Consider the following 18354-nt stretch of genomic DNA (forward strand, 5'->3'; position numbering starts at 1 on the left):
AATTTCAGTATAGTAGTGGAAAGTGGAAAAGTGGTGAGAAAAATATTAATACATGATAAGCGGAAGAGGAGTTTTTCAGTTTGAATGACAAAGTAAGAGCACTTTTACTCATATAATATTTGATATGGAGTGTAAGTGGTATGAAGGTATGTTCGATATTAGATACATATATTTTCTTCGGAGATAACGTGTGTATATGACATAACTCTAGTCTACAACTTAACAAACAAATTACTTAAGCGGGGCCACTAGAAGTGATTTCTGCACATTATTTTTCTCCTTCTATGCACCCGTTTATTTCTAAAATGCGGAAATCATTTCCCTTATTGAAGATCCTACACACCAACAAATATATGAGTTTGTAACTACACCTCTACTGATGACATATTTCCAAACCAGTCTGCATCAATACACAACCTTCCTTGGGTACATGCTCACTGCCACCCCGATCAATACGCTTATCTCCCCAAAGAATTTCACTCTCAAAGAGAGCATCACATGGTGGCTGAAATGTCAAGAAACTAAGCTCCTAACCTCACACGAAATCAACCCCAGAACTGAAGATTATTCAAGAAGTACTCGATGGAATTTGGCATACAGATTTTGCTGGGCCAAGTTGGCACTCCTGTGAGTGAAGGAACGGTTTCTAGACTCAAGTTAGCATTCCTGGATATGAAGTGAAGGAATAAGATTCGACAGAAAGTTTGAGTGCATCTGGAATTCAGAACAGAAGGAATACGATTTGGTTAATGGAGGTCTCAATCCGTTGTATGAGCAGAACACGATTCTTCAACCTTTCTAAAAAGGCGCATAATTCTATGTTCGACAGAAAGTTTTGGTAACTGCATATGTTTTTTTGATTTCTCACATTTCAGTTGGAATCACTCATTGCAGCAGTCAATCAATGCCCCCACAATTATTGATATTTCTTCATTTAATTAATGAAACCGAACGGTCACGCAACTTATCTTGTAGCTCAAGTTACCCTAATCTTAACAGAAGAATGTATTTCAGTCAAGGGAAGGGAAGATGGTAGAGGCCGAAATCCATGGATTGGCAGGAATATAATTCTTTCGGCTGTTTTTGCAGTTGAAGAACCTGAAGGGAATCTTGAGATGCATCAGAAAAGAAGAAGCATATGTGATATAAAGGCAAATAATTGTACCGTCTATATAAACAAGGAGAAGCTTCAAATGTTGCAGGTGAGAAAGAAGTACTGGAGATCCAAGTAAATCATATAGTTTAAAACTTTGGGCTAAACAATGGCCGGCTATGATTACAACTACAGATCGGGTTACTCAAATGGCAAGGAAGGAGGGCCGTTCACCAATGGATGGAACAAGACAAGCTATACAGATGGTGAGTGCCGCACAATCATCGTTGATGCTGATGGAACACGAAGAACAATCATTGGTTGCGACCCCTTCCAGAAACCGGGGACCTATGTTACGAAACGTGTTCTCTCACCTGCAAAAGAATACGGGTATGCTGATGACTGGCGTAGGCCTTCTAGTCCTGTGAAAGGTCATGGTTATGCAGCTGATGATCACAAGCTTCATAGGCTTTTGAGCCCCCGGGAAGGGTATGGTTATGCTGCTGCTGATCACAAGCTGCATAGGCCTAAAGCGGTTTACTCTGATGACAAGGGGGGAGTACCGCACACCAATCATGAGCGCCACGTCCTTGATCCCTATGGAACACAAAGAACAGTCATTCCTCAAATCTTTAGAGATGATGAGTACCGCAAAGTCGTCGTTGATCCTGATGGAGAACTAAGAACAGTCATTGGTCACACTTTCCGCGAACCGGACAATGAGATATATTATCGACGAGTATGACATGGAGAGGCCCCTGCACTACTTGTAGGAGAGTTCAAAGCCCAAGAACAAATATTCATACAAGTAAATTATGTGATGCTAATTAAGGCTTTATGCTCTATGCTTCGGCTTCGATGTGTGGCGTTTCTTAGGCCATTTTAGTCCGTTGGATCAGTATAACCTATCCACTCTTATCTGTCTGTGTTATCTGCTTCCATTTAGTTTCATGGTAAGACATGGAAGTGTACTCTTGGTAATTGTATTTATGGCATGTATGCCTTGTAGTAATTTCGTGAATTTGTGTGTCCTTTTTTTTACTATCGGGTTGGATCAAGTAGCGAGAGTTGTTGGGAAATGGACTAGGATTAGGGTAGGCAATGGGTTCGCTTCCCTCTATTGTAAGACCGAGAAAAATATATAGATGTTGAAGGCAAGACAAAAGAATTTTCTCGTAGTAAAATACATTTATTGCACTTGAAGTGATTTCCGCACACTATTTTTCTCCTTCTATGCACCCGTTTATTTCTGACATGTGGAAATCATTTCCCTTATTGAAGATCCTACACACCAACAAATATATGAGTTTGTAACTACACCTCTGCTGATGACATATTTCCAAACCAATCTGCATCAATACACAACCTTCCTTGTGTACATGCTCACTGCCACCCCGATTGATACATTTATCTTCCCATAGAATTTCACTCTCAGAGAGATGCATCACATGATGGCTGAAATATCAAGAAACCGAGCTCCTAACCTAACACGAAATCAACCCCAGACTCGAAGATTATTGAGAAGTGCTTGATGGAATTTGGCATACTGATTTTGCTGGACCAAGTTAGCATTCGTGTGAGTGAAAGAATGGTTTTTAGACTCAAGTCAACATTCCTGGATATGAGAGAACGAATAAGATTCGACAGAAAGTTCCAAGTGCATTTCGAATTCAGAACAGAAGGAATAAGATTTGGTTAATGGAGGTCTCAATCCCTTGTATGAGCCGAACACGATTCTTCAACCTTTCTAAAAAGGCGCAAGTTCTTATATTCAACAGAAAGTTTTGGTAACTGCATATGTTTTTTTTGATTTCTCACATTTCAGTTGGAATCACTCATTGCAGCAGTCAATCAAACTATGCTCCCACAATTATTGATATTTCTTCTTTTAATTAATGAAACCGAATGGTCACTAAACTTATCTTGTAACTCAAGTTACCCTAGTCTTAACAGAAGAAAATATTTCGGTCAAGGGAAGGGAAGATGGTGGAGGTCGAAATCCATGGATTGGCAGGAATATGATTCTTTCAACTGTTTTTGCAGTTGAAGAACCTGAAGGGAATCTTAAAATGCATCGGAAAAGAAGAAGCATATGTGATATAAAGGTAAAAAGAATTGTACCTTCTATATAAACAAGGTGAAGCTTCAAATGTTGCAGGTGAGAAAGAAGGCGTAGAGATCCAAGTAAATCATATAGTTTAAAACTTCGGGCTAAACAGGCTAAACAATGGTACGCTTTGAAACGGCATGCCCTAAAGCGGTTTCCTCTGATGGCAAGGGGGGATCACCGCACACCAGTCGTGAGCGCCGCATCCCTGCTCGTGATGAAATACAAAGAGTCATTCGTCAAATAAGTAGAGATGATGAATACCTCTTTAGAGATGATGAGTACCGCCACGTCATCGTTGATCCTGATGGAGGACGAAGAACAGTCATTGGTTACGCTTTCTCGTAGACAGGCTATGAATTATCAACGAGCTGCGGACAAAAATACGAGTTGAATACATCTCACATACAAATTTATAGTGTTGATGAACCCACCCTATTGCCTTATCTTCCCACCCGCGTTTTAATAAATTCGATGTATGGCGTTTCTTTGGCCTTTTTCATCCGTTGGATCGGTATAGCATAGCCATTCCATCTGTCTGTGTTTTCTGCTTCTGTTTGGTTTCATCATGAAGTGTACTCTTTGTAATTTGTATTGATGGCATGTATGCCTTGTGAAATAAGTAATAAAATAAGCTTTGTAGTAATTTCGTGAATTCATGTTTCCTTTTTTTTTTTTTCTTTCCCCCTTCGGGTTAGCTCAAGTAATGAGAGTTATTGGGAAATGGACTAGGATTAGGGTAGGCAACGGGTTCGCTTCCTCTAGTGTAAGAAGGAGAAAAATATTATAGATGTTGAAGGCAAGACAAAAGGAATTTCCTTGTAGTAAAAATACATTTATTGCACTGGAAGTGATTTCCGCACACTATTTTTCTTCTTCTACGCACCCATTTATTTCTGACATGCGGAAATCATTTCCCTTATTGTAGATCGTACACAACAACAAATATATGAGTTTGTAACTACACCTCTACTGATGACATCTTGCCAAACCAGTCTGTGTCAATACAAAACCTTGTGTATGTTGAGAGTATGAATCACAAATCGATGAAATGACGAACCTTGCATGTGTTTATAAGTGATAAGCCAAGCTAGTTTCAATTTTCCCTTCCCGCTCTTCTCCACAAGTGTTCTGCGCAGATAGATAATTACCACAGTTAAACTCTATCTACAACTCCTCCACAGTTGATTAACTTTTGTGTATGTTTGAATTATTGATAATTAGAGATAACTTTCTTCTGTAACAACCTGATCACTTGTAATTCTATATATTCAAAGTGTAGCCTCACTCATTAATTCAATGATTTTGAGTTTATTAATTCAAGCATTCTTACTATACTGAGTATTGATATTTTTCAATAAGTCGTTGGGCTACTCCTCTCAAACTTTCTTCATGGTTAGAGCAGGTTGTCCCGCCTGTGAAGTCAACGGCCATACGTGCTCCACGTCACCCGATTTGTGTTGTCCATGTGCTAAGCTTGAAAATTCGCCACACGTAAAGAGTTGTGTTGAGAGTATGAATCCTATGTTTGGGAAAGGAGGGACCTTATATGTGCTTATAAGTAGTTGGGCCACTTCCTAACCTCACACGAAATCAACCCCAGAATCGAAGATTATTTGAGAAGTGCTCGATGGAATATGGCATACGGATTTTGCTGGAAGGAATAAGATTTTGTTAATGGAGGTCTCAATCCCTTGTATGAGCAGAACACGATTCTTCAACCTTTCTACAAAGGTTCACAATCTTATATTCGACAGAAAGTTTTGGTAACTGCATGTTTTTTTGATTGCTCACATTTCAGTGCAGCAGTCACTGAAACTATGCTCACACAATTACTGATTTTTCTGCATTTACTGAAACCGAATGGTCCCGCAACTCATCTTGTAGTTCAAGTTACCCTAGCCTTAACGGAAGAAAATATTTCAATCAATGGAAGGGAAGATGATGGAGGTTGAAATCCATGGATTCGCGGGAATATGATTCTTTCATCTGTTTTCTCAATGAAAGAACCTGAAGGGAATCTTGGAATGCATCAGAAAGAGAGAAGCATATGTGATATAAAGGTAAAAATAATTGTACCTTCTATATAAACAAAAAGAAGCTTCAAATGTTGCAGGTGAGAAAGAAATCCTAGAGATCAAGTAAATCATATAGTTTAAAACTTTAGGCTGAATAATGGCCGGTTATGATCACAACTATAGATCTGGTTACTCTAATGGCCCGGGAGGAGGACCGCACACCAATAAATGGAACAAGACAAGCTATGCAGATGATGAGTGCCGCACAATCATTGTTGGTGCCGATGGAACACGAAGAACAATCATTGGTTGCGCCCCCTTCCAGCAACAAGGGAGCTATGTTATGAAAACTGAGACAATTATTAGTGAACGTATTCTCTCACCTGCAAAAGAATACGGGTATGCTGATGACTGGAGTAGGCCTTCTAGCCCTGCGAAAGGTTATGGTTATGCAGCTGATGATCACAAGCTTCATAGGCCTTCAAGCCCTGCGAAAGGGTATGGTTATGCTGTTGCTGATCCCAAGGTGCATAGGCCTTCAAGCCCCCCAAAAAATTATGGTTACGCTATTGGTGATCAATACCCGCGTAGGCCTCCAAGCCCCCCAAAAAATTATGGTTACACTGTTGGTGATCAATATCCACGGAGGCCTTCAAGCCCCCCAAAAAGTTATGCTGTTGGTAGGCCTTCAAGCCCCCCCAAAAGCTATGCTGTTGGTAGGCGTTCAAGCCCCCCAAAAAGTTATGCTGTTGGTAGGCCTTCAAGCCCCCCCAAAAGTTATGCTGTTGGTAGGCCTTCAAGCCCTCCCAAAAGCTATGCTGTTGGTAGGCGTTCAAGCCCCCCAAAAAGTTATGCTGTTGGTAGGCCTTCAAGCCCCCCCAAAAGTTATGCTGTTGGTGATCGCTACCCGCGGCCTTCAAGTCCCGTGAAAGGTTATGGCTACTCAGCTGATCATCAACAGCTGCGTAGACCTTCCAGCCCTGAAGATGATTATCCGCAAGAAGTTGGTGATTTCCTGACCAAAGTCCAGACTGAAGCAAGCCGTGACCAGCGTGCAAATAGGCATCAACCAGCCCCGAAAGCTGCACATAATGACACTTATGGTGACTATAGTAACTACAACAACAAAACATCCTACAAGCCAAACGGAAACACCATTCGCAATGACAACCATGATGACTACCCCCCCAAATATTACAGTGACATGGGACCAAACACAGTGACAAATGGTGGCCACCAGCCTAGGCCAAGCCGTCCAGCATGGACTCCACAACCAAGCGGTCCAGCGTGGACTCCGCCAAGCCGTGAGGGCAGACTCAGCAGTGCAACAGATGACATAGAGACAGCCCTACGGTTCTTGAAGGAAGGTGCAATGTCTTCATCTGCCGCAGCTACTACGCCTCAATACTCTCAATACTCGACAGTGCCAAAACATGGCGAGTATCCCACGGATGCTGCTAAAAGAAATGCCACATTCAATGCGCCATCTTGGCCACGAACAACATAACACATTCACGCAACTATGTGATGCTGCAAAAGGGCTTCATGCTTCCTTCAACTTCCTATATAGATTTTCTTGGGTTGTTTTCATCTGTTTGTTTGCTCTAATTTAGCTGCTCTACCTGTGTTGTCCGCTTATGTTCGACTACACGATCATAAAAAAAAGCTTTTGTATCGACAAAGCCTGGAATAACTATGTGTGCTTGTTACTTTAGCCATTAATATGTGGATTCTGGTTTCCAAAGCTATGATCTTATAAAGTAATTAAAAGCTAATTTCCATTAAATTACAAGAGAATCCTCTCTTAGTAAAATACATTAACTGCAAATCTAACAGAACAATAGATATACAAGGTCATAAGTAGTAGCACGTCTACTAATTAATCACATACTTCCAAACCAAAAGAAAGCAAAAAAAAAAAAAAAAAAAAAAGAAGGCTTCAATATTAAGTCTGCAACAATGCCCTACTAGCCTTCCTTGTGTACATTTTCACCGCTACCTTTCCCATCGGAACCTGTTGTTTCAGCATCAAGCTCGCCCCGATGATTCAGTTCTCTTCCCGAAAAATATAACACTAGAACAAGGGCATCGCATATGGGAGGAGAGATCAAGAAAACGAGTCCTTAATCTCATGTCCATGAGGTCAGCTGAGGGTGCCCCTAATGGAATACAGCCTTACATTTCCCGTGCTCTTAGAAATTACTATGCGTCACAAACGTTATCGGCTCAAGACAGTATAAACCTTACTTAATGGTGGATTCCGGCGCTGACGAGACACAGGTTCAATGCGCCGGATGCACCAACTGCCTCCTCGACATTCCATTTTTTACCTTGCAGCCACATTCTTTGTATTCCGAAAATGTGTAGTAGCAATAAATTGTGTCTCCACAGTTCACCGGAGGCAGCACCACAGGTTGGTTTTAAACTGACATCTTCGGTTTCCCAAGCTCTATTAAAACCAGTCTGAAGTATCCAGTAGCATTTGGTTGTGGCTATGATAACCGGAACATAACTTTCGGTCTAAATGATGGACCTAAAATTTTGATAGCCGGCCATTTTGGCTTGTGGGCAGGGCCGAGGTCTGTCCTAAAGCAACAAGCTAATTAGACCAACATGCGCTTCTCTTACTGCCTACCGTCATGTGCTACACGAAAGGGAACGTATACATTTCTTCCATTTGGTAGTGATGCAGTAAGAAGTGGAAGAGTTCAGACAACAAGTACGGCTAGTGCCTGCAGCCAGATACCATGTCAATGTGTTGGTCTAGCCGGAAAGCGCCTAAAATAAATCATGCATTGTTCAGAATGAGGATTGACAGGAGCGACGGTTTTGTCATTGACTCATGTAGTCCTTACACCTACCGTTCGGGAACAAGAAGGATTCATAAAGACATTTCAGCATCCCCACCATTTCACCCTTACGTTTACACTTTTCAATCTATGTAATATGATTGTAGACTTTACTGATAAGAAAATGCCAAAGTACTAATAAATAATAAAATTAGCATAAGCAATCTGGTTTAGTTTGGAGCTATTTTTTCAATAGGTCAAATTGAACCAAACATAATTAATTGCAGTTTGGTTCGATTTGGTTCAAGATTTTCTGTTTTTTAGTATGAAAACCAACCAAAGTGCTTTAATTGATTTGGTTTGGTCGGCTTGCATGGTTCGGCCGTTTCTTTCCACCACTAATTAACAAAATAATGTACTTACGTAGATGAAATTTTTTTGTACCTAGAACACTCGTCACGTGATATATTTCTTTATATGCTATAATGGTAGAGATGAAATGTTTGATATCTATTTCATTTTATGTTTTTATTTTCCCTTTTTTTTAATTAAAATCTTGTTTACTACTACGTTTTTTTTTGTTTTTTTGTTTTTTTTTTTTTTGAGCGAAACGATAGTGGAGTAGTTAAATATTAAATGTTAGATTAGTCACTGACGGGTTCGAACCCACGCTATCATGCAGGGGCACAATACTTTTCCATCATTGTGGTAAAGGGCCACCTGCTACTACTACGTTTTTTAAATTTGGCCTTGAATGGTTAATTTTTTGTATAAAAACTAAAAATAATTACCGGATGCGATTCCAATTTTCAGTTTTCATACAAAAACTGATTAAAAATGAAATAATTATCAAACTACTTCTTAAATACACGTTATATTTTGAAAGAAACTGTAACACATGTCGGTTACACCCAAAAATTGCTTATCCAAGTAGGCAGAGCTAGACACCGTAACCAACAAAACGGCGACGCGTCGGATGTCGTCCTTCTCCGGCGTATAAAAATGACAGAGCTCAAAACTGTAGAAGCGTCGCTGTTCGCGCTCTCTCTCTCTCTCTCTCTCTCTCTACAGCGCCTCTGTAGCTCCTTCCGTCAGCAGATGATGAGAGAGAAAGTAGAGAGAGAAAATCACATAACGTCGTGAGAAAAAAAATAAAAATCCAAAACAAAAGTCCCTCACTTTACCATACCGCCAGTGTTGTATTGCATTGTATCTCACTTTCTTGCTCACCCTTTTATTCAGTCACTTTCTCGGGTAAAACTCTGGGAAAATTTGATTCGGCCGCGAAGGTGAGTGGTTTTCTTCCTCTTTTGGCTCTTACCCTGATCAATTTTCGCATATTTTTCGATATATTTCGAGTTTTCCGAGCTGGTTATTGTCTGTTTTTGAGCTCATTTGATTTTCAATTGGAGTTTTGTGATTATTTTCTGATTACTTGGGTATTAATTGGGTTTGGGATTGATGTGGGATTTGGATATCGTTATTGGGTTAGCTCCGTTTGGTTGCTGAAAAAAATTGGAAAACAGGGATGGAAAAAATACTCCTTTCTGTGTTCCGAATTTTTAATTTCTGAGCTAATTTAGCTCAATGTATATTTCGTGATTTGGATATAATTGTCTGCTGAGAAAGCTTTAGAAGGGAAAGACCTAATTTTTGTGGAAAAAGGGTTTCTTGGGATACTTTTAAGTTAATTTTTTGGTAAAAATTGAGAATTTCCATTAATTTGACGATCAATAAAAAATGGAAAGTGGTTAGCTGCTTGGTTCATTTTGTATTTTGAAGATGCAAAATGCAAGCTGAAAGTGGAATTTCAGAATTGACTTCTTATAGTGTTTGGAAAGAGGAAGCTTATAGAGAAACCGGACGAGTTCGTTTCTGGACGCTGGTCTAACTATGAATGCCCACAAACAACTGCTTGTTTGGCTTTAGTTTGCGTGAAAGGCGTGTGTTCGTTCGTGAATTTGCGTTTTTCCATGGTCTTGCTGTGCCACGAGGTTACAGCTCTAAGCCTTTGCATAAAATAGTTAAAATCACAAACTATGGCTATGGAATATGGTTTTAAGAAAGACATGAATTCCGCATTATTCTGTGGTATTTTTAATTGGGATGTTTTTGTTTTTGGGTATGGCTTGCTTTTCCTGGTATGTGGACAGTTTTTGTATAGTTTGAAATTTGAAATCTCTATCTGTCAGTCGTTGAAATCAGAACACGTTTATAATTGTTGCATAAAATGTTACATGTATACACAGGTATGTATAAGAACCAATTGCAGGAGTTGGCACAGAGAAGTTGCTTCAATTTGCCATCTTATTCATGCATTCGGGAAGGACCAGATCATGCTCCTCGATTCAAAGTAACTGTCAACTTCAACGGAGATACTTTTGAAAGTCCTACATTCTGCCCTACTCTTAGACAGGCCGAGCATGCTGCGGCGGAGGTAGCATTGAACACACTCGCAACAAGAGGCCCTTCCAGAGCACTGGCTGCAAGAGTATTGGTTAGTAGCATATTATAATGCTTTACTTCTTTTACTTTGGTAACAACAGTTTCTTTATGTGCTCAAAATTTGTTAGTTTCAGGTGGATATGTTTGTGATTCTCTTTTGTTTGTTGGAGTAACGATTAATTTTTTAATACTAATTACCATATGTCTGTTGTGGTTTATACGTGTGATCCAATAGTCAATGAGTGCAGATTCCTCCACTGCCAGAGACAAAACTAAAATCATAACATTGAACTGTTAAGGGAAAAATGTTCCAAGACTTTACTGTATTCTTTTTTCCTGGAAACTACCCTGAGAATTGATGAGGGTGCATCTTGGCATAACAGTACAGTTTGCCTTGAGCTACCAGATGGTAACAAATTCGAATTGCAGAAAAATCCTCTCCCGAAAGAGGGGTATGGCCGTGCGTGTTGAATCATCCTTAGACCTTGCATTAGCGGGAGTTTATTTGTGACAGATGGATTAAGGTTTCTAAGAATTTAGTTTTACAGAAAACCAGGAAGGAAAATAAGAAAACCGGTTAAAACTAACTAGCATTTGCTTCCTCCTCTTGATGGACTCTATATTTAAATGGAATGACTCTTTGATACCTTCTTAATATATTGTTTACTTTTACTGTCCAGAATTTTCCTTTTTTCATCCCTAACTTAATGCAAACTGCCACAGAAAATAGTTGCTGAATAATTATATTGTGTGTTGTGCTGCACAGGATGAAACGGGGGTTTACAAGAACTTGCTTCAGGAGACTGCTCACAGAGCTGGGTTGAACCTTCCTGTTTATACAACTGTTCGATCTGGACCAGGCCATGTGCCTGTGTTCTCATGTACAGTTGAGCTAGCAGGAATGAGCTTTACGGGGCAACCGGCTAGGACAAAGAAACAAGCTCAGAAAAATGCTGCAATGGCTGCTTGGGCAGCCCTGAAAAGATGTATGCATTTTCCCGTTATCTTTCTTTTTTTCTCTTTCTTCTAAATGCACGCTAGCCAAAAAGCATTTTGTGGTTTCCCTTGAAAGATTGCATGCATTTTTATTTCCTTCTTTTGGCTGCTTACCAACTCAATCAATGAAATTTCCCAAATATGTATTCCATCGAAGACAAGTCCTATACATGTAAATTGTATGTTGTCCATGCAGTGGCTCAACGTGACTCATCTTCTTCCTCGGTGGAGCCTAGAGGCAATGAAGAACAGGAACAAGTCATTATTGGTCGTATTCTTGGAAGTTTGCGGCCATCTGAGTCTATTAATACTCAAAATGATCGCCGACATGGACAGCAAACATACATTCCCATCTTCCAGAAATCCACTCTGCCACCACCAAGCTTATATCCTTTGCAATTCCATAACTGGGGTTATTCTAATTATTCCCCTGAAATAGCAATGTACGAATTATGGCAGCAAGAGCAATTATTACAGCAACAAAATCACCTGCTGGCACTTCCTGTTTCACCAGTTACTCCATCTATTCCTCAGATATATCCATTTATGCAATCTGTGCTTCGCCCAAATCACTGTCTATACTTTCCAGCAAGAGAGCAAGAGCCGACCTCAGCAGGACCCAGAATTACAATTGCTACCTCAGGCCCATCATTTTGCTTCTCAAACCATTTGGTTCCTAACCCGCCAATCAGGGGCAAGTCCACGGTGACTATTCGAGAGATACAGGAAGAAAAGCCAGAAGAATCACCCGGGTACTCTCCTTCCGTAGTTTCAGATCCCTTTAGTCCTGGAAACAGTGGCGCTGAAGTAAGAGTCCAGGAACAAGTTCAGCTTGAGAAACAGAACCTAGGAGAGTTAGAAAGCAAAATTGGAAACCTTCAGCTGGAATGCAACAACCCAACTGGGCAATCTGGACATGCTCACCCTAGAATCATGGATCCTAGTTTTAGGCCAGTTGACTTTAGGTTACAGAATCCTCATGGTTTCGACTCTTGTAGGCCCAATTTGAGACCCCAAAATCCTCCGAGAGTAAGTAGTGCTAGAATTCTAAGACCGCCATCTGCTGCAGAACCTGTAATAATCAGAACTTTAAGGCCCTCTTCTTCTCCGGGGTCTAGACCACAAAATTTTCCAAGCAGGAATCCCGCTCCACCAAGAATGAGAACCGGGATCCCTTCATCTTCAGCTGCACAATTGCCTGAAAGAATGCAACTGGGAGGACTGCGACCTAGCTTCATGGCACCGGCTGTGCGAATTAGATCAGTTGTGCCAGTTTGTTCAGCTCCACCAGCAAGAAAAATGGCAAGTCCCAGCCAGGAGAGGGTGTTACCCGAGATGAAGAAGAAGGATGCTAATAGAGACGACGTGCCAAAAGAACGTTGAGAGCTTGGTAAGCTTCATATATAATCCGAAATTCCAAATATACATAATACAGAAGTTCTAATAGATTTGAATAGTTTATCTTGTGGGGAATGCAGCAGTTTATGAAACCCGGAAGCCGTTGATGCTTCTGCAAAGATTAGAATAAATGAGTCGTATTTTTTTTTTAGGATTTCTGGATGTGTAAGTTTGATTCCCTATTCTTTGAGCTTAATCAGGGTTGAGACATTGATTCTGATTTTTCAAATATATGAACGCGATATATTTACTGGCAGAAGTTGTTAGACAACTAGCTTGATATAATCCCATGAATGCATGGAAACGGTGGTATCCTCTCAAGTCACCGGTGTCGTACTCCCGTGCCGTGTCGTATTTCTCTTGTGGTCAAACAACAATTCTTGTACATCTCTTGTGGTCAAACATCAATTCTTCTTGTTAATTTGATGTATTTCCGGATCCGTGTCCATGCATCGTAGATATAATCTAAAGGGAATGTTGCAGTTTATTTGTTTACATGTCTGGATAGTATCATAGTAATGTGTTCTTATCCTAGTTCAACGAAACTGCAGTATACAAATACTCAATGCAAATGGAAGAACAAACAACATTAGTCATGCTCCACGCCCACTTTTTCTCAAATGAATTATAGCCCGTTTGATAACCATTTTTCGTTTATGTGAGAGATCAAAGAGAGGAAAAACAAAGTGGATATATAGGATGAGATGCAAAACTAAAACTAAAAACCAACATGGGTGCCACTTAGAGTCTATTTATATTTCTCATCACTTGTGAGTAAGAGGTAATAAGTTCGAAACTCATAGATGATGAGTTTGATAACAATTTATTCTCTGACCCCTTAAGTGTAAATATATTTTGGTATTAAGGGAAAAAACATGTAGCCCAAAAGTTCCGATCATAAGATAAATTCTCCGGTTAGATGAACAAACCATGTGTTCGTCTAGTTGAAGGCACAACATATGTGTGAGTACAACTAAAAAAAACAGTAAAGAGACTTACATAGAATGAGTTTATTACTATGTCGAGGTATCAAGCCACTAATTTAAGATAATATGTACACGTAACTATGTGTTATTCAAAATGCCACAATAACGCGTGATACGCTCTGCGGCCTTCAGATATTAGAATTTCTCCTTTCAAAGGCCGGCCCAAAATTTTCAATCCAATTTCAACCCCACAAGAATGAGCACCGGTGTAAAACCCCCAAAAACCCTAATGTATCAAGTGTTATGTAACTACAGGAAAGAGTTCTGCACCCGCCTTGTATGCTTGCCACGTGACGAAGTGCCGCACTTCTTTTCAAATATTTGGAGAAAAATGCCCACAAAAGATACTGGAAAGCCCAAAGTACCCCTGTCGGCGACAGGTGTCTCTCACAAACACCTCGCGCATCTTTGTCAGTCATCAGATAGAAACCACTGTATAAATATACAACTTTTCTCTACACAACTCGTCTCCTTTAAACCCTAGACCCTCACTTCCCTGCTTCCTCCCTCCCCTGCTTCCTCTCTCCGACGCAGCTTAACACAGGAAAAGGTATGACTTTACGATTTTACTCTCTCTCTCTCTCTCTCTCTCTCTCCTCCTTCACTTCCTCCCTCCATCTACACACGCACAACAAACACATATACGCATGTAGATATTGGTGGGTGCTTGGTTTGTTCTTGTGAAGAGTATGGATTTTGAGGCTTGAAAATTTATCAATGATGTGGGTTTTGCATAAGATTTTGGGGTTGTTTGCATTTTTGGGTGTATTGGTAGGAAGTTTTGGTGGGTTTTTCTTTTTCACTGCTATTGGAGTTGGTGTGAGATTATAAGAAGTGATTGATCTGATGGATGATTTTGGTTTATTTATATTTCGGTGTAGGTGTGTTTTGAGGAGTCGGAAAAATGCTCGTGCTGTTCGAAACTCCAGCGGGTTTCGCCTTGTTTAAAGTGTTGGATGAAGGGAAGCTCTCCAAAGTTGAGGTAATTGCGGGCGTAAATGTGTGTTTATGTATGTGTTATCTGTCTTGTTTTTGAGAAGAATGAAGGAAAAAAAAAAATCTAATTTTTGAGTTCGGGTTTACATCGGTGCATCTGTTATTTATTTTTAGTGTTGGGTCTGATCGCATTTCCCATATTAATTGGTATTGCAGGACTTATGGAAGGATTTTTCAAGTGCAGATAAAGCTAGACAGGTATCTATCAGTCTGTCTATCAAATATGTATATGCATTTTAATTTATACCGAAATCACATCCTTGTTGATTGCTGTTACACATGATATGGCACGATGCATTTTTTACTGCCAGATTGGTTTTCTTAGTTGTTTGAAATGATTTTTCTCATTTATCTGCTTCATTTGAGCATTTTGTTTGTTATATATTTAATCCATATATGGTGATGGTTTAGGTTGTGAAACTCAAAGCTTTCTCCAAGTTTGAGAATACATCAGAAGCTTTGGAAGCGGCAACCCTGCTGATTGACAGTAAACCCAGCAAAGGTCTGCGCAAATTTTTGAAAGCGCACTGCAGTGGTGAGACATTGGCTGTTTCCGATTCTAAGCTTGGAAATATCATCAAGGAAAAACTGGTATGCTACTGTTCTGTCTTGATGAAAGTTGGAATTTTTTGTAGATCTTGGGTCTGTAGTAATCTGATGCTTTGAAGCTTCATAGTATTTAAGTTGAGCATTTAATTTCTTGCAGAAAATAGACTGTGTTCACAACAATGCTGTGATGGAGTTGATGAGAGGTGTAAGAGCTCAGTTGACTGAGCTCATAGCCGGTCTACAAGTTCAAGATTTGGCACCAATGAGCTTGGGTTTATCTCACAGTTTATCTCGATTCAAGCTCAAGTTCAGTGCTGATAAGGTGTGTGGCTATGATTACATTTTTTTTTTCTCTTCAGAAAGGAATAACGGTATTGGGTGGTGCATTGTTTTGTCGTAATACCATTATATTACATAATTTAAGTTCTTTCAGTCTAATGTATTCCTTCCTTGGGAGGAAAGGATTATTTGGTCGTTCAAATATGTTCCACCGATGCGTTGTAATGTATGTGGCACTGTGTTTCCATTACCTGCTTTCATTTTCCACTAGAAAAAAGAAAAGGCCGAAAGAGAACGCATTTAGTTCTGCTTCTCTTTGTTGCCTGCAATGTTTTTAAACTCTTCTGCATACATGTCGTAGAACAGCAAGAAAACATATGATCAGTTTGTTGGTTTTTCTTACTTTGTGTTGGTAAAGGACTGATACTGAACTCTGTAAAATGAAAGTTAAGTTACCGGAAATGATGTTCAGTCAGTTTTCTATACTGTAAATGAATGTTTCTGGGCTCCAAGCTGACTGAAAGTACAATAGGTTTGCTAGCTGTGATTATAGTTTCAGGACTCTATATTGTGGTTCATCAATGTACCGTAGCCCTAATATAAGTTGCTGTTTCAGGTTGATACAATGGTTATTCAAGCCATTGGTTTGCTTGATGATCTTGATAAAGAGTTAAATACATATGCAATGAGGGTTCGAGAATGGTATGGTTGGCATTTTCCAGAGCTTGCTAAGATTGTACAGGACAACATCCTTTATGCCAAGGTTGTGAAGCTGATGGGCTACCGTTCTAATGCTGCAAAGCTTGATTTCTCCGAGGTAAGATTTGGTGATTTATGTGTTTCCATTATATGGACCTTATATATATGATTGAATATTCTTTATGATCCAGTTACTATAGATGAATACTCATTATGCCATGGTGCCTTCTTTCATCATCATACTATTTCTTGGTAGTAAACCCATTATATCCATTATAATAACATATTTAACGGTAGTAATCTTATTATATCTGATATAAGGCAACAAATGGTGATGCTGATAATGGATCTCATTGTTCTTGGTCCAAATATAACAGATATTGCCAGAGGAGGTTGAAACTGAATTGAAGGATGCGGCAATGATATCCATGGGAACGGAAGTTAGCGAGCTTGATTTGATGAACATCAAAGAACTCTGTGACCAAGTCCTTTCTCTCTCTGAGTACAGAGCTCAGCTATATGACTATTTGAAAAATAGGATGAACACCATTGCACCAAATTTGACCGCTCTTGTTGGAGAGCTCGTCGGTGCTCGCCTCATTTCCCATGGTGGTAGCTTGTTGAACCTTGCAAAGCAGCCTGGGAGCACAGTTCAGATTCTTGGAGCTGAAAAGGCCCTTTTCAGAGCACTGAAGACTAAGCACGCAACACCAAAATATGGACTTATCTACCATGCATCCTTGATTGGTAAAGCAGCACCAAAGCTGAAGGGTAAAATTTCTCGGTCACTTGCTAGTAAAGCTGCATTGGCAATTCGAGTTGATGCTCTTGGAGACAGTCAAGATAACTCAATGGGAGTGGAAAATTATCAAAAGGTATCTCTTGCTTCTCATTATTTCCTTTTAACATTTTGAACGCTCCAGCTTATAAAGAAACATCTGCGCAGCTTGAAGCACGGTTAAGGAATCTTGAAGGCAGAGAATTGGGTCACTCTGCTGGGTCGGCTAAAGGCAAACCAAAGATTGAAGTCTATGACAAGGATCGCAAGAAGGGAGCCGCTGGATTGATAACTGCTGCCAAGGTCTGATATTTTTCTTGTGGATGTTTATTTCAGTGTCAGTTGATTATTATAAACCCTTTTTTGTTCATTGTAGGCATATAATCCTGCAGCAGATGCGGTTCTTGGGAAAATGACACCTAATACCGAGAAACCAGCTGCCGAGGTTCCCATTACTGAAGATAAGAAAGAGAAGAAGAAAAAGAAGAAGAAGGCCGATGACGTGGACATGCCTGACGGAAATGCCAATGTGGAACCAGAAGTTGAGGAGCCTGCAAAGAAGGAAAAGAAGAAGAAGAAGAAGCATTCGGCTGAGGATGCTGAAGTAGTTGCTGTGGTTGAAAATAATGATGCGGGAGAGAAGAAGAAGAGGAAAAGAAAGCATGCTGCGGAAGAAGAAACGGAGGTGCCAAGCGAGAAGAAAGAGAAGAAGAAGAAGAAGAGCAAGGATTGATGAGTTTGGGAAAAATTGTAGCGAACGACTCGGCAAATTTTGTTCAACTTTTAGGCAATCAGTGACAGCTTTTCTATATGTAAAATCTGGGTATGTTGTTTTTATTTATCTGTGCTCATTTGAAGCTGCTTCTGCAGTTCTGTAACCTCTAATTTCTTATGGACAAAAATGTTGCATGAAGTTGGTCAATGAGAATTGTTGCAATGTCAATTTGCAATTTTGATTTGTTCTTTGGTTGTAAAACACGAAGCATCAACTTTTTTTTTTTCACTTTGCATTTGCATAAGAAGTTTTTTTTCTTTTTGACTTTTTTCAGACTTGAGGGTACAAAGTGTAATTTACTCAAATTACGTCGCCTTTTAGAAAACTTGGGATACTTTGCATTTTGCAGAGTCTAGATGTACCATCGGTTTTTGAGAATAATCTTCTAAATACGCATGATATGCAAATTAATATGTTGACCTTGCCTATATGAACATAAGAAAAAA

At 39.8% G+C, this 18354-nt stretch overlaps 3 protein-coding genes across 5 annotated transcripts; all 3 read left to right on the top strand.

Annotated features, from left to right (window-relative positions):
- Positions 1–1080: 1080 nt before the first annotated feature.
- LOC103954456 (sialidase) lies at positions 1081–6940 on the top strand. Of its 2 annotated transcripts, none has more exons than XM_048568559.1 (2): positions 1081–1504; positions 5810–6940. In XM_048568559.1, exons 1-2 carry the CDS (start codon positions 1263–1265, stop codon positions 6723–6725), a joined length of 1158 nt encoding a protein of 385 aa, XP_048424516.1. In that variant the 5' UTR covers positions 1081–1262; the 3' UTR covers positions 6726–6940. The 2 variants fall into 2 exon arrangements, with proteins under 2 accessions (XP_048424516.1, XP_048424515.1); XM_048568558.1 differs by lacking the exon at positions 1081–1504 and having other exon boundaries at positions 5289–5868; positions 5941–6940.
- Positions 6941–8953: 2013 nt separating this feature from the next.
- Positions 8954–13105, top strand: LOC103954457 (double-stranded RNA-binding protein 3). 2 transcript variants are annotated; one of them, XM_048568565.1, is made up of 4 exons: positions 8954–9296; positions 10257–10504; positions 11219–11438; positions 11645–13105. In XM_048568565.1, exons 2-4 carry the CDS (start codon positions 10259–10261, stop codon positions 12829–12831), a joined length of 1653 nt encoding a protein of 550 aa, XP_048424522.1. In that variant the 5' UTR covers positions 8954–9296; positions 10257–10258; the 3' UTR covers positions 12832–13105. The 2 variants fall into 2 exon arrangements, with proteins under 2 accessions (XP_048424522.1, XP_048424523.1); XM_048568566.1 differs by lacking the exon at positions 8954–9296 and adding an exon at positions 9905–10001.
- Positions 13106–14233: 1128 nt separating this feature from the next.
- On the top strand, positions 14234–18089 carry LOC103954459 (probable nucleolar protein 5-2). Its single transcript, XM_009366294.3, has 9 exons — positions 14234–14382; positions 14714–14814; positions 14985–15026; positions 15240–15419; positions 15535–15699; positions 16273–16473; positions 16733–17230; positions 17302–17436; positions 17510–18089. Exons 2-9 carry the CDS (start codon positions 14737–14739, stop codon positions 17864–17866), a joined length of 1656 nt encoding a protein of 551 aa, XP_009364569.2. The 5' UTR covers positions 14234–14382; positions 14714–14736; the 3' UTR covers positions 17867–18089.
- Positions 18090–18354: the final 265 nt, after the last annotated feature.

Source organism: the organism of the source record quoted next, unplaced genomic scaffold (assembly GCF_019419815.1).
Source record: "Pyrus x bretschneideri cultivar Hongxiangsu unplaced genomic scaffold, Pyrus_bretschneideri_v1 Contig48, whole genome shotgun sequence".
In the NCBI taxonomy this organism is placed as follows: domain Eukaryota; kingdom Viridiplantae; phylum Streptophyta; class Magnoliopsida; order Rosales; family Rosaceae; genus Pyrus; species Pyrus x bretschneideri.